At 38.4% G+C, this 16,532-nt stretch overlaps 2 protein-coding genes across 4 annotated transcripts in view; both read right to left on the bottom strand.

Annotated features, from left to right (window-relative positions):
• LOC143705724 (NLR family CARD domain-containing protein 3-like) overlaps positions 1 to 16,532 on the bottom strand; it is a 137,695-nt gene that overhangs the window by 40,367 nt on the left and 80,796 nt on the right. The window lies entirely within an intron of this gene.
• Positions 1 to 16,532, bottom strand: part of LOC143705904 (protein NLRC3-like) — a 33,871-nt gene that overhangs the window by 13,779 nt on the left and 3,560 nt on the right. Inside the window, exons 4-8 of one of the 3 annotated variants that reach the window (XR_013192827.1) lie at positions 13,292 to 15,187; positions 13,010 to 13,180; positions 12,583 to 12,756; positions 5,724 to 5,785; positions 2,778 to 2,887 (exon numbers count right to left, since the gene is read on the bottom strand). Coding sequence is in view for 2 of the 3 variants with exons in the window: in XM_077197531.1 (XP_077053646.1) it covers positions 12,583 to 12,756; positions 13,010 to 13,180; positions 13,292 to 15,187 (2,241 nt within the window). In the remaining variant the exon portion in view is untranslated. Of the gene's footprint in view, positions 1 to 2,777; positions 2,888 to 5,723; positions 5,786 to 12,582; positions 12,757 to 13,009; positions 13,181 to 13,287; positions 15,188 to 16,532 lie in introns of those variants that run through there. The other 2 variants (XM_077197531.1, XM_077197532.1) reach the window with 2 other exon arrangements.

The raw sequence follows: 16,532 nt of genomic DNA, 5'->3' as shown, positions 1-16,532 counted from the left end.
GAAACACAGACATCAATAACCAGCCTGTGAATCTCAACAATGGTGACAATAATAATGCATGTTGCAGTGGCTGCCACCAATCACAACTCATTAATGGCTCCCATCATGCATTGCAATATGAATAAATTATGATCTGAATTTTCTATGTAAGTTACTTTTCCTAATTGAATATTCTGCTCGTCACCATTGTTGAGATGCATAGACTGAATCTTGAAGTCTGTGAGTATCTATAAGAAAGAATTTTTTTTTTTTAGAAACAACTAAAAAAAATCCTAAGAAATCATTTTTATTGTAGCTAAAATTCTGGATATTTATTCAGAATCACAGTTATTCTGTAACCAATAACATAAATCAAAATCATAAAGTTCAAATGATGATTGTCATAATATAACCAACACCATCAGATCACTTTTTTCTTTGTTCATCTGGCAGTTATAACTCAAATACATCAGTCAAACAAAATCTAAAGTTAATAATATAAGGGTCAAGAGACCAACTTAAGCAACCAATGATCGCCATAACGGTGGCTTACAATTTGAGTTTTTCTCCTTCAGTGATTCTGCTTGTTAACATCAGGTGTCTTCAATAATGCTCACTAAATGAATCACTTAATTATCTCATTAACTTCAACACTCTTGAGTGTGGACTCATATACACTCCCAGGAGTGTTAATTTAACACTGGAGTTTTTGCTGTGTACAAAGAGCCGTAGTTAACAGACAAGCTGAGCCATATCGCATTAATTATCGTTGGCGATACGTCCGCGATATTGATGCGATATGGCTCAGCTTGTCAGTTAACTACGGCTCTTTGTAGTAAATGCCGCTCCATCTGAAAGCAGGTGAAGGCGATTTACTACTAATCAAGGAACAGGTTTTTTGACGAGATGCGCATAACAATATCGTGCGATATATCGCCCAGCCCTAGTTTAGATTATGTTTGGCTGTTGTATCTGAGTTATAACTGGCAGATGAACAAAGAAAAAAAAGTGATCTAATGGTGTTGGTTATATTATGACAATCATCATTTGAACTTTATGTTTGTGATTTATGCTGTTGGTTATAGTAGGGCTGGGCGATATATCGCATCACATTGTTATGCGCATCTCGTCAGTAAAGCCGGTTCCTTGATTAGTAGTAAATCGCCTTCACCTGCTTTCAGATGGAGCGGCATTTAGTACACAGCACAAACTCCAGTGTTAAATTAACACTCAAGAGTGTTAAAGTTAATGAGATAATTAAGTGATTAATTGAGTGATGTTTGAGCATTATTGAAGACACCTGATGTTAACAAGCAGAATCACTGAAGGAGAAAATCTCAAATTGTAAGCAACCGTTATGGCGATAAGTGTTTGCTTTAGTTGGGCTCTTAACCTTTATGCAGTCACATTAAATTTGTTTGACTGCTGTTATCTATTTATAACAGTTAAATGAACAAAGAAAAGTGTGATCTGATAGAGTTGGTTGTGTTCAGGCATAATCATGCTGTGCTCTGAAGATTAATCTTATTGAGATAGTTTGGTTTAACTTGTTGGCAATAACTTTTTAATTCTACAGCATATTTGAATATAGGTATGTTTCTTATCATCCAAAATATTTAATATACATTGTTCTGATCAAAACACTTTCAAATAAATTTATTTAGAATCACAGACATAAATAATCAGCCTGTGAATCTCAACAATGGTGACAATAATAAAGCATGTTGCAGTGGCTGCCACCAATCACAACTCATTAATGGCTCCCATCATGTGTTGAGATAATTAAGTGATGATTAAGCATTATTGAAGACACCTGAAGAATCACTGAAGGAGAAAATCTCAAATCGCCAAACAATGGCGATCATTGTTTACTTTAGTTGGACTCTTGACCCTTATATTATTAACTTAAGATTTTGTTTGGCTGCTTTATCTGAGTTATAACTGCCAGGTGAACAAAGAAAAAAAGTGATCTGGGCCCTGTTTCAATAAGGAGGTTCAACCAACTCTGAGTTAAAACTTGAACTCTGAGTTGACTTACCCTGAGATGAGAAACTCTGAGTTTTCGGTTTCAGAACAGCTGAAATGAGTAAGTTCAATCAACTCTAAGTTGACTGACTCTGAGTTAAGCGCGTGCACCACAACTATAAAAAGCCATTATCAATGGAGTGCAAATATTATGAGTCACCATGGTAACAGCGCCAGACAAAAAGAGGTCTGCATATTTCTCACCAGCAATACGCAAACATTTTTTTTAAGCAACAGGGCAGCAGCGGCGAGCGAGAGAGTTAGTTTGGGAGAAAATATTTGCTCGAGTCAATCCGTAAGTTTACATTTTAATTACTGTTATACAGTGTTGGGTGTAATTACCAAGTAATCTAAATACTGTAATTTAATTAAAGGGATTACTCTTAATTCTTCTGTAATATAAAGTAAAATATGATGTCATTGCATTAAATACTGCATAGCCTATAGAACAATTCTGTATAAAACAATAGTGGATTTAACATAAAATTTTTTTAAAGGTATATTTTTTAATGTAACCTTCTCTCTCTACACACTTTGGTCAATTCAAGAATAATTCATGCAGTTGTATATTGTTAATTTGAAAGCATTAAAAGTGCAGTTTATGGTCTCTTTTTGTATTGTTCAATTGGTTGGGGTTGATATGGGATTTATAAAGTAATTAGTAATAAGTAGACCAATACTTTCTAGAGATAGTAATTGTTACATTAATCTAATTACACTGTTGAAGATGTCATTTGCAGTTAGTAATTAATAACTATTTTAGAGTAACTTACCCAACTGTTATAATATCAGAGGTGAAACTGGAAGAACAGTATGTTATTCAACCTAATTTTAATTTTCATGTAGGTGCAATCCTGCAGGCATTAAAAGAACATGGCAGCAGCTGAAAATGAAATATAAAAACATAATTCAGTCAGGTAAGGCTTGAGCAAATCATGGATGTAGGCTACCTGACTTTACAGACATTTGACATATTCAATAACTAAATAGCATCCAGTGTCTTGCAGTGCAGCAGCATTTTTGACATAGGTCTAATTAACACAATTAAATGTTCATTCTCATTTGACTTCTACTCAGCCAACAGAAAGAAGGAAGAGGCTCGCAAAGATGGAGATGGAGATGAAGATGCAGAGGAGATGGAGATGCAGAGGAGAAGGAGATCCAGAGGAGATGAAGATGGAGATGCAGAGGAGATGGAGATGCAGAGGAGATGGAGATGCAGAGGAGATGGAGATGAAGATGAAGATGGAGATGCAGAGGAGATGGAGATGCAGAGGAGATGGAGATGCAGAGGAGATGGAGATGCAGAGGAGATGGAGATGCAGAGGAGATGCAGAGGAGATGCAGAGGAGATGGAGATGCAGAGGAGATGGAGATGAAGATGAAGATGGAGATGCAGAGGAGATGGAGATGCAGAGGAGATGGAGATGCAGAGGAGATGGAGATGCAGAGGAGATGCAGAGGAGATGCAGAGGAGATGCAGAGGAGATGCAGAGGAGATGCAGAGGAGATGGAGATGCAGAGGATATGAAGATGCAGAAGAGATGGAGATGAAGATGAAGATGAAGATGAAGATGGAGATGCAGAGGAGATGCAGAGGAGATGGAGATGCAGAGGAGATGGAGATGCAGAGGAGATGGAGATGCAGAGGAGATGGAGATGCAGAGGAGATGAAGATGGAGATGCAGAGGAGATGCAGAGGAGATGCAGAGGAGATGAAGATGGAGATGCAGAGGAGATGCAGAGGAGATGAAGATGGAGATGCAGAGGAGATGGAGATGCAGATGGAGATGCAGAGGAGATGGAGATGCAGAGGAGATGAAGATGCAGAGGAGATGGAGATGCAGAGGAGATGGAGATGCAGATGAGATGCAGAGGAGATGGAGATGCAGAGGAGATGCAGAGGAGATGCAGAGGAGATGCAGAGGAGATGGAGATGAAGATGAAGATGGAGATGCAGAGGAGATGGAGATGCAGAGGAGATGGAGATGCAGAGGAGATGAAGATGCAGAGGAGATGGAGATGCAGAGGAGATGGAGATGCAGAGGAGATGGAGATGCAGAGGAGATGGAGATGCAGAGGAGATGGAGATGCAGAGGAGATGAAGATGAAGATGGAGATGCAGAGGAGATGGAGATGGAGATGGAGATGAAGATGGAGATGCAGAGGAGATGGAGATGCAGAGGAGATGGAGATGCAGAGGAGGTGAAGATGAAGATGGAGATGCAGAGGATACGGAGATGCAGAGGAGATGGAGATGCAGATGGAGATGCAGAGGAGATGGAGATGCAGAGGAGATGAAGATGCAGAGGAGATGGAGAGGCAGAGGAGATGCAGAGGAGATGGAGATGCAGAGGAGAAGGAGATGCAGAGGAGATGAAGATGCAAAGGAGATGGAGATGCAGAGGAGATGGAGATGCAGAGGAGAAGGGGATGCAGATGGAGATGCAGAGGAGATGCAGAGGAGATGTAGATGCAGAGGAGATGGAGATGCAGAGGAGATGGAGATGCAGAGGAGATGGAGATGCAGATGGAGATGCAGAGGAGATGAAGATGCAGAGGAGATGAAGATGCAGAGGAGATGGAGATGCAGAGGAGATTGAGATGCAGAGGAGATGCAGAGGAGATGGAGATGCAGAGGAGATGCAGAGGAGATGCAGAGGAGATGTAGAGGAGATGGAGATGCAGAGGAGATGGAGATGCAGAGGAGATGCAGAGGAGATGGAGATGCAGAGGAGATGGAGATGCAGAGGAGATGGAGATGAAGATGAAAATGAAGATGAAGATGGAGATGCAGAGGAGATGGAGATGCAGAGGAGATGGAGATGCAGAGGAGATGAAGATGCAGAGGAGATGGAGATGCAGAGGAGATGGAGATGCAGAGGAGATGGAGATGCAGAGGAGATGAAGATGCAGAGGAGATGGAGATGCAGAGGAATTGGAGATGCAGATGAGATGGAGATGGAGATGCAGAGGAGATGCAGAGGAGATGGAGATGCAGAGGAGATGGAGATGCAGAGGAGATGCAGAGGAGATGGAGATGCAGATGAGATGGAGATGCAGAGGAGATGGAGATCCAGAGGAGATGGAGATGCAGAGGAGATGCAGAGGAGATGGAGATGCAGAGGAGATGGAGATGCAGAGGAGATGCAGAGGAGATGGAGATGCAGAGGAGATGGAGATGCAGAGGAGATGAAGATGCAGAGGAGATGAAGATGCAGAGGAGATGGAGATGCAGAGGAGATGGAGATGCAGAGGAGATGGAGATGCAGAGGAGATGAAGATGCAGAGGAGATGAAGATGCAGAGGAGATGGAGATGCAGAGGAGATGATGATGAAGATGAAGATGGAGATGCAGAGGAGATGATGATGAAGATGAAGATGGAGATGCAGAGGAGATGGTGATGGCCCTGAGCCTGAATGCTGGAAGGCCAATGGCTGAGGGAATTCCTGGAGGGACTTCAGAGCCAGTCACTCCCGAAGATTCAAGTGCCTTCATAAAATGTAAGAGGTCTACATATGTGTTATTTTTTATATAGGCTGTTTTTGATATTTCCATATATTTTACTTTGGGTTGGGTTTTTTGTTGCTCCCAACAGATTCTGATGGTAATATTTGTCTTTTGGTGCCTCCTGTCCCAACAGAACCCCAGACAGTTGTAAGTAGCCTACTCAATACACCAGAAATTATGACAAATAGTATTATAAAATGTGCCCCACCAAATGCTCATCTTCACAGGACGATGGGGATGAAGAAACAGTTTCTGCTGCCACAGAGAGGCCTACAGAGGAAATGTTAATATTATGTGTCTACACATCAAACAATCTACACATTCACATTTCTTCACATTATTTATGTGGAGTAGCCTATAGAATCTAAGTCGCCCCCGTCCCCCAGAGTGTGGAAGAACAGCAGGAGGAAGGTCCGTCAACTTCTGGTGCACAGATGAACACAGTTCAATGATTTTCAGTGAATGCCACAGTTTAATTCTGTAGAATTTGTTTAGAACTACATGATGTAACTGTAATCTACAGTATTTTCAGTTGCCAGTTAAGAAGTTATATACTGTAGACTTCATCTTATTAAAAAAATTGGGGGAAAAAACAGCAATGAATAAATGTACCGAAAGAATGAATGAGGTGTTTAAACACCGCTTCCTCTTTAAAAAAGGGGAGGAGACCGAAATAAACTCTGGGTTTAAGGAAGTAAACCTGTTCCCGACCAGGTTAGGTTCACAGAGTGAGTTACCATGGTAACTGACTCAGAGTATAAGTTACCTCTCTTTCAGAAACAGGCTTGACTTACCCTGCTTTCTCAGGTTTGACTTACCTCCCATTCTGAAACAGAAAACCCAGAGTTTCCCTCATTTCAGGGTTAACATACTCAGAGTTTTCACTTAACCTCCTTTCTGAAACAGGCCCCTGATGGTGTTGGTTATATTATGACAATCATCATTTGAACTTTATGTTTTTGATTTATGTTGTTTGTTACAGCATAACTGATTCTGCATAAATATCCAGAATTTTAGCTATAATATAAAGGATTTCTTAAAAGTTGTTTTCTAAAAAAAAAAAAAAAAAATCATTTCTTTTAGGCACACACACAGACTTCAAGATTCAGTCTATGCATCTCAACAATGGTGACGAGCAGAATATTCAATTAGGAAAAGTAAATTACATAGAACATTCAGATCATAATTTATTCATATCGCAATGCATGATGGGAGCCATTAATGAGTTGTGATTTGTGGCAGCCACTGCAACATGCTTTATTATTGTCACCATTGTTGAGATTCACAGGCTGATTATTGATGTCTGTGTTTCTAAATAAATTTATTTGAAAGAGTTTTGATCACAACAATGTTTATTAAATACTTTAAATTATAAGAAACATATCTATACTCATATATGCTCTAAAATCACAAAGTTGTTGCCAATAAGTTAAACCAAACTATCTCAATAAAATTCATTTTCAGATCACAGCATGATTATGCCAGAACATAACCAACACTATCAGATCACATTTTTCTTTGTTCATTTGACTGTTAAAATTAAATAACAGCAGACAAACACATTTAAAGTGAATGTATAAAGGTTAAGAGCCCAAATAAAGCAAACACTGATCGCCATAACGGTTGCTTACAATTTGTGATTTTCTCCTTCAATGATTCTGCTTGTTAACATCAGGTGTCTTCAATAATGCTCAAACAGCACTAAATTATTCACTTAATTATCTCATTAACTTTAACGCTCTTGAATGTTAATTTAACACTGGAGTTTGTGCTGTAGAGTAAATGCCACTCCATCTGAAAGCAGGTGAAGGCGATTTACTACTAATCAAGGAACCGGCTTTACTGACGGTTATGAAGCGCATAACAATATCGTGCGATATATCGCCCAGCCCTACTTTAAACCCAAATGTCAAAAAATGTACTCGAATCAATGAACAGCATTTATGAAGCTCCATTCTTACAGATCATTAACTAAAAAAAGTTGTTTTAGTGTTTAGTTACCCTTTAACAATAACAGTCTTATTTACCACTGATCTGGCATTTAACAACGCCATTTTAGCTGAGGCGGATTCTCAGTCGATTCCTGACTAACCCGAGAAAATCGTCGAAGATTGCTCAAACGCAGTCCAGCACTAGCCGTAGACAGGGAATGGAGCAGCTGTAAAATAAACCCCAAATGTACATAACTGATAACAAAACCTAAGAAGAAACATAATTATTTAAATGCAATAACATCAAATGTGAAGTGTCACGCAGGGAATTCTGGCAATGTCAATTTAGAGAAACAACAAGAACAGAAAAAAGAGAAGCGACGAGCAGAAACACAAGAACTAAAACTGACTTCAGCCACAGCCTTAGATCAACTGAAGATAAAATACATTAAATCTGTGAAGATCTCAGCAGAGGAGGATTAAACAACTCCACAAACAGCATTACCAGCTTCACTTATTACTAACCAGACTGACTTTATTTCTGTCAGACGTCTACAGTTCTGTTTGAGAATTAACGGAGGTTTAGATGTTGATGATTTATTGTTTCATTTGAAGTTACCATGATGGTGATCAGTGTTTTCTTTAGTTGGACTCTTGACTAGTAACAAATGATTTATCTCTGACTGCTGTAACTCTGTATATGACATGTTGGTTATGGCAAGAAAATCAGAGAGAAAATATTTTGCTTATCTCTTGATGATAACAATCATTATGTAATAGCCTCATTTTCTGAGCTCTTATAAAGTTTAATCTTTGATTATATGTTTTTATATATATATAATATTATCATTAATAGTTTATCATGCAATGAATGATAAGATTTTTTATGAGCTTAGTGAATCAGGCCACTTAAGGATGAATATGTAATCATCAATAAATAACCAACATCACCTGATCACATTTTCTCTTCGATATTCATGCTATATTAAATGTGTTTTATTAACACACAGTTAAAGCAGTCAGAGAAATTCTAAAGCTAGAAAGTCAAGGGTCAAGAGCCAAACGAAAGCATACACTCATCTCCATAATGGTGACTTCAAACTTAAATATTTTCAATAAAATGTCAGCGTCTAAACCTCTGGTAATTCTCAATAATAACTTTTATGACAAATTGGTTTGTAATGAAATGTACCGTGAGAGCTATACAGTTCTTCATTGTATATAGTAAGGGTACATACTGTTAAGCAATTAACATTTCTTTTCCGTTGCTTTTTTACAGTTTTTACCGTTAAAATTACGAACATTTTTTTACAGTGCACATCTCACCCAAATGCAAAGCTGAGCAACATCTCTGATGTCTGTCAATTCATCTGCAGCCAGAAGAGTCCTGATGCAGTGGCTATCTTAGATTTTAGCTGTTCTGACAGTTTTAGTTCTCAGACATTTCTGAAATTCAACACGTAACTGTGTCATTACTGATCTATAATCTTTTTATCCTGCAGATTATCTTGCTCTTGTTGCTCAGATGATCAAAAAGACATTGTGATTCCAGAATTTTTTTTAACTAGTTCCCCATATTTGTAGTCTGTTTGGCAAGAAGCTACACATTTTTTTAACGTTGCTAATGTCACAGCCTTTGACACTTTTAAGCTAGCTCGCATTGATTTCAGTTACTTTACTACGGAGCAAACAGAAAGGCTGCCTTTCCTGCTCATTGACAGCAAACTGATTCTTCCATTCTTCCAGTACTCTCAGTGACTGCTAATGCTATGACTCAACTTGTTTGCATGTGTCTCTTCATTGGTATGTTCCTCGTTTCATTGTTCTACTCTAATTACAAATTTGTCCATTTTGATCACAAAATTGATAAAAATAATGCCAACTGTTACTGTTGGAATTTTGCCAAAGCGCGCTTGTAAATGTTCTTTAAAGGTGTACCTGCATCAGTACATAGGTCTGCGCATGTCTGAAAATAATATATGATCACCAAAAATATTTTATTTGAAAATATATATATATATATATATATTAAAAAATATTATATTTATTTAATGCATGTTACTTACATTTTAAAACAAAAATAAATTGTAAAAACTGGAATTTATTTTTTAAATGTGGTCAGCATATGGTGGGCCGCATTTGAATTTGTGACTGTCAAGACTCCACACAGCAAAATCCCCAGTGTTAAATTAACACTGAGAGTGTGAATTATATAAACTCTGATCAGAGTGTTAAATGAACACAGAAGCAGTGTTAAAGTTAATGAGATAATTAAGTGAATAATTGAGTGATGATTGAGCATTATTGAAGACACGTGATGTTTACAAGCAGAATCTCTGAAGGAGAAAACTGTATTTTTAAGTCACCATTATGGTGATCAGTGTTTGGTTTAGTTGGGCTCTTGACCCTTAAATCATTAACTTTAGATTTTGTTTGGCTGCTGTATGTGAGTTATAACAGCCAGATGAACAAATAGAAAAGGTGATCTGATGGTGTTTGCTGTGTTTTAACATAATCAATAATAGACCTGAATCGCTGAATTCATCAAGAACATAAATTCTGAGTTCAATTTACCTTATGGATTTTTAAACCATTTTAGAACATACCATTTTTAGCCTTTTCAATGAAATCCAAACGATCAAATAAAAAATAAAAATTCCAAAAAATATTATATGTAGGCACACACAGACATCAAGAATTAGCGTATAAATCTCAGCAATGGTGACAAACAGATCACCTCTGAACATAAGCTCATTATTTATTCATGCAGCAATGCATAATGGGAGCCATGAATGAGTTTTGATTGGTGGCACCCAGAATGCACTGCAACATGCTTTATAATTGTCACCATTGTTGAGATTCACAGGCTAATTATTGATATCTGTGTGTCTTAAAAAAATGTAAAAAAATTGTATAAGAGAAACTTTTAAGAAATTATTTTAATTACATTGTAAACATTAAAAATATTATACTGTACAAGGTCACTGCTGCTATAATTTATAAAGTAAACCTAACTCTGTATTAAATTAGGCTTTATATGAGTTCAGTGATTCAAGTCAAATGATTGTGAAATAATGATTATGTTAAAACACAACCATCACCATCAGATCACCTTTTCTATTTGTTCATCTGGCTGTTATAACTCGTGTACAGCAGCCAAACAAAATCTAAATGTAGGTGTACACACAGAATGTGCACATATTTTTTGACATGTAGCCCCTACGATAACATGAAGAAATTCCCCAGAATATTCTCAACCAATCGCACACAGGAACTTGGATATAGACTTGGCCAATCAATGACTTGCAGGCGGGTGCACGGGTCAATGAGAGGAGAGGGCGGGACAAAAAGAAAGAAAACAAGAGAGAGGATGGCGGCGTCCGAAGAAGTCCCATGCTGACGGAGATTTCGGTATGATAATTCAGTAAATAACAGTTTAACTCTTAGTTATTGCGTGTGCTACATGTTTTGATCTGAGCTACGGGACAGTTACGGTTTGAGTGGCGTGTGTAAGAGAGGAAGACTCCACGCCATCTGTACTGAAGATTCATCCGTCGTCACATCATCAACAAGTATAGTTCGTATAGTGCGAGGCAAACGTTCTCGCTAGGTAGTGCAAAGTGTTGATTATTTAGATATTCTAGCTCGTCGCCAACGTTGGAAGCTGGTCTCGCAAGGGAAGGAAGACAACCAGCCAGTTCACTGCTACAGCCCGGGACGTGTATGTGACTTGTCTCTCCTGCTCTCTCCCTCTCCCTCCATCGCTCACGCCATTGTTACACGGTGAGGTTGATGAGTATTGGCTACCCTGCCACACATGACTCCACCATTCTCACGCGATAGCACCGCCCTCGTGATGGACGTGTTCTATTAATTGGTGTACGGTCAGCACATACGTAACGTGGACAATCCGATCCAAAAGGAACATTGAACTGAGGTTGGTCATGGAGTGTTATTAAGTGTATGGTACGAAACTGTTTCTGAGTTTACCATTGTCCTGAAAATTACTGTTGTGTGAATTACATTCACAATACTGCTGTTATGTGCATATGAGGTTTATCTGCAGTGTATTTAGATTGCCTACATGCTGATGTTTGTTAAGTAAAACTTTAAAGTGTTGTTGAGCCACTCTGGTGAAGTGGTTGTTAATAGAGGGGTTTAACATTTTATGATGGTTACAGGTTGATAGTGAAACCATTACTATACGGTTTACATTTGATTTATAAAAATATTTTTTTTTCTTTTTTTTTTTCTCTTTGTAACTATTTTACTCAGTATTAGAATACTGTTACTTAGTATAATAAATAATCACTAATTTCTCAACTTTTATACTATTGCTTTTACTGTGAAGTTTTTCCAAATTCCCTGAAGTAGGGGCGTCTCATCCTCTGTCTGTAAAGTATAGTAGGTAGGGGGAATACCAGTTACGTCACAAACTGACAGTTAGGCTACTGATATTCTGCACTTTAGGTCTCCACCGTGACATGTCCAAATCCTAAAGCCTAAGCTATTGTGCTTAACTGAGCAGGCAGAGTAGCCACGAGATTAATAGGCCTGGGGGTTAGTGACTTAGATCCTCTGATTTCCAGCCATTCAGGGAAGAGTGATTTACCCCTACTAAGCGGACGTAGGTCCCGTTCGCTACATAAAGTTAATGATTTAAGGGTCAAGGGCCCAACTAAACCAAACACTGATCTCCATAATGGTGACTTAAAAATTACGGTTTTCTCCTTCAGAGATTCTGCTTGTTAACATCAGGTGTCTTCAATAATGCTCAATCGTCACTCAATTATTCACTTAATTATCTCATTAACTTTAACACTGCTTCAGTGTTCATTTAACACTCTGCTCAGAGAAGTGTTATAGATCAGTAATTGAGATTAAAGCTATTTTTTTTCATTCTGGTCTTTTGCAGTTTAAACTGATTAAACTGCAGTTAAAACTAAGTCTTTTGTACCATACCACAGACACACACACTTTATTTAAGTGATAAGGTACAATAGGTTGTATGGAATTGTAAACACTGCCATGGCTGGTAAGCATGGTGCACAGCTTGTTAAAAAAATTCAATCAACTAGTTTAAAAATATTAGCAATCTTGTGTAAAATCAAATAACTCTCTTACTGCCCCACTTACTTCAGTGTCTCCAATGAGCAGTTTATATCCTTCAGTTTGTCATTGAGTAGCTTGACTCCTAAATCTCCAGGGTGATTGTAGCTCAGATCCAGCTCTCTCAGGTGTGAGGGATTTGAACTCAGAGCTGAAGACACATAACCACAGCCATCCTCTGTAACCATACAGCCGGACAACCTAAAGACACACACAGTCAGATCATTTAAAGACACACATCAACAGATTGAGCATCTACAGACACACATCAACAGACAGATCACCTACAGAAAGACATCAACAGACTGATCATTTAGAGACACACATTAACAGACAGATCACCTACAGACACACATCAACAGACTGATCATCTACAGACAAAAGAGGGCATCTCCAGGATGTAACTTCTAATAAAAAACAGACTTAGATCACTCAGTAAGTCTCCCAGTAATACCCCAGTATCTCCAGCTGACAGGTTGAACTCTTCAGTCCATCAGAGATAAGCTTCACGCCTGAATTCTGCAAGTCATTATTACTCAGATCCAGCTCTCTAAGGACACAGTTTGATGATTGTAGAGCCAGTAACACAGTTTCACAATGCTGAGTGAGATAACAGCCAGCAAGCCTACGGGACATAATTAATTACTTGAAATGTTTTTACCACATGTTTACTAAAACATTAAAATTTCATATGAGTTTTGATATGGTAACTAGATGTCATTTTGCCTCAACTCACATAGCTTTTGTGCAGTTGATCACAGCTGGTATCAGTCTTCTTTTACCCTCATCAGATGTGTTGTATTTCTTGAGGTCCAGCTCATCCAGCACTTCCTCTGACATCTGAAGCATGTAGGCGATTGTTGAGCAGTGAGCAAGAGAGAGTTTATCTTTTGAGTGTTTGTCTGATTTCACAAACTCCTGAATCTCTCTAGACAGAGTCTGATCTTTCACTTCCAGCAGACAGAGGAACAGATTGATGGATCTTTCAGCGGAGAGTCCATGTCCTTGTCCATCTTTGATCTTCTCTTTAATGTACAGTGTGGTTCTCCTGATGCTCTCTGAGCTGTTCTCTGTGTGTGTCAGTAGATCCTGTAAGAGTCTCTGATTGGACTCCAGGGAGATGCCAAGCAGGAACCGCAGGAACAGATCCAGGTGTCCATTCTTACTCTCAAGGGCTTTATCTACTGTTTCCCTATGCAGACAATGAACTACATCCAAAAACTTGGATGTGTCAACATTTTTCATTACATAAAGGTAAAACAAATAGAAAGCAGCGAGAAACTCCTGGACGCTCAGATGAATGAAGCTGTAGATTTTCCTCTGATGAATCACTGATTCCTCCTTAATGATCTCAGTGCAAATCCCAGAATACACGGAGGCGTCAGTGACGTCTATGCCGCTCTCAATCAGGTCCTCCTCATAGAACATCACATTGCCCTTCATCAGCTGTTTGAAAGCCACTTCAGCAAGTTTTACAATCACTTCTCTGTTGGACTGCAGGAGTTTCTCTGGATCTCTCTCTTCATACTTCTGATTCCACACGTTGATCTGAATCAGCAGGAAGTGGATGTACATTTCAGTCAGAGTTTGAGGGATTTCTGCACTCAGATCTTCTATCAGGAGCTGTTGAAGCACAGTGGATGAGATCCAGCAGAAGACGGGTATGTGGCACATGATGTGGAGGCTTCTTGCTCTTCTGATGTGTGAGATGATTCTGCTGGCTTGATGCTCGTCACTGATTCGCTTCCTGAAATATTCCTCCTTCTGAGGCTCATTGAATCCCTGAATTTCTGTCAGACGGTTGATGTATTTGGAGGGGATCTGATTGGCTGCTGCTGGTCTGGAGGTGATCCAGATGAGAGCAGAGGGAAGCAGCTCTCCTTTCATGAGCTTTGACATCAACACACCCACTGAAAAAGTCTCAGTCACATCAGAAACTTTCTGAGCATCTGAAAACATCAGTGTGAATCTGCTTTCATCCAGACCATCCAAGATGAAAACAAGATTACACTCCTCATAAATCTTTGAGTCCAGATCTTGAAGTTCAGGATGAAAGTCCAGCAGAAGTCTGTGAAGACTGTACTGATGATCTCGGATCAAGTTCAGCTCTCGAAATGGAAGCACAAACATGAAATCTACATCCTGATTGGCTTTTCTCTCGGCCCAGTCCAGAATGAACTTCTGCACAGAGACGGTTTTCCCGATTCCAGCGATGCCTTTAGTGAGAACAGTCTTGATCTGCTCTCTCTCTTCGCGTCCTGGTTCAGGTGAGGCTTTAAAGATGTCATTGCAGTAGATTGGAGCGTCTTGTGAGTGTTGTGTTCTGGCTGTTTTCTCCATCTGTAAAACCTCATGTTCTTCATTCACTCCTTCACTCTCTCCCTCTATGATGTAGAGCTGTGTGTAGATCCTGTTCAGGAGGGTTTCATTCTCTCCGGGTTTGGTTCCTTCAAATAATCTCTCATACTTGTTCTTCATGCTGGTTTTGTGCTGGTCTTTCACTCTCTGCAGGTCTCCAGTCCCCAATGTGTGTGTCTGCAGGATTGATTCAGATTTGTCCTGCCTGATGTGGGTTTGATAGTGGGATGTAGAGAATGACACAGATCTGATCAGCTCATGTTTCTCTTCCATGCTGAGATTAAAAAGAAAAAAGCAGTAAAATTACAATGACTGTTGTAGAGCTTTAACAATATCAACACAACTTGAAAAAAGTTGAAATGACTGATTTTGTTGTGTTGGTTCAGCAAAAATCCACACACTGTAAAAAACACAACTTGAAAAAAAGTTGAAATGCCTGATTTTGGTGTGTTGGTTCAGGAAAAATCCACACTATAAAAATCACGTACAACAAAAAAAATCTTAGTTCTAATTTCCTCTAGCTTTTTCTTGTTGAATCAACTTTTGTAAATAACAGTTACACAAACTGAAAACAAGTTGTCTGTGACACACACAAAAAAATGTTTAGTTGAGTCAAATTGACATTATTTGTTTTCTGGAGAAATGCAACTAATCTGTAACAAATCTTTTGTAGTCGAACCAATTCAAAATGTTCTGTCATTGGAATCAGAAGTTCTTATTAAGAATAAACCGTTTCAGATGTGTCTTTTTTATTGAAAATGTTTGGTCACCATTTTGGTGATGAGCGTTTCTTTGAGTTGGTCGTTTGACCCTTGGCATTTTATGTGAGTTTGTGGTCTTTGTAGCAAAACATATAATTTGTTGCAAAGAAAAGCATAAAAAAAGAATGATCACCTGATCTGAAAACAGCATCATAAAGGGAATAGTTCATTACTATTTTTGCTGATCAAAATATATTATTTGTTAATAATATACACTTTAATGCAACAGATTAGACATTTTGATTTTTAAATACATTATAGGATTTTTTTGTTTATTTTGTTAAGACACACAGACATCAAGAATCAGCATATGAATCTCAATAATTGTGACGTGTTTCATGCCACAATGCATGCTGGGAGCCATGATTTTAATACTATTGTGGCTCCCAGCATACATTCCAGCATGACGCATGTCACCATTGTTGAGAACCAAATGCTGATTCTTGATGTCTGTGTCAAAGGACTACTTTCCCCCCCCCATAATGTATTTTAAAATCAGAATTTTTCATCCAATTTAAATATCTGATCTGCTGCAAGAAAGTTTTCCTGGTAAACTTATGATAAAAAAAATTTGAAATAAGTCAAAAATGGTCAGAAAATGGTCAGAAATAAGATTAGGGATTTATTCTAGTTTATGAGGCTGAAAACTTGTTCAACTTGGTTTCTTTCTTAGCAACAAATTATGTGTTTTTCTAAACAATGTTACAAAGACCACAAACTCACACAAAAATCCAAGAGTCAAACTGACCAACCAAAGGAAATGCTCATCAACAAAATGGTGATGAGTGAAATTATTTTCAATACAAAATCAACATGTAAACCTGTTAATTTTTAAGAACTTCTGTTTCCAATTGACAA

Source organism: Siphateles boraxobius, unplaced genomic scaffold, assembly GCF_051911475.1.
Source record: "Siphateles boraxobius isolate OS27281-9 unplaced genomic scaffold, OSU_SipBor_1 111, whole genome shotgun sequence".
In the NCBI taxonomy this organism is placed as follows: domain Eukaryota; kingdom Metazoa; phylum Chordata; class Actinopteri; order Cypriniformes; family Leuciscidae; genus Siphateles; species Siphateles boraxobius.
This window is presented reverse-complemented; position numbering and strand designations above follow the sequence as displayed.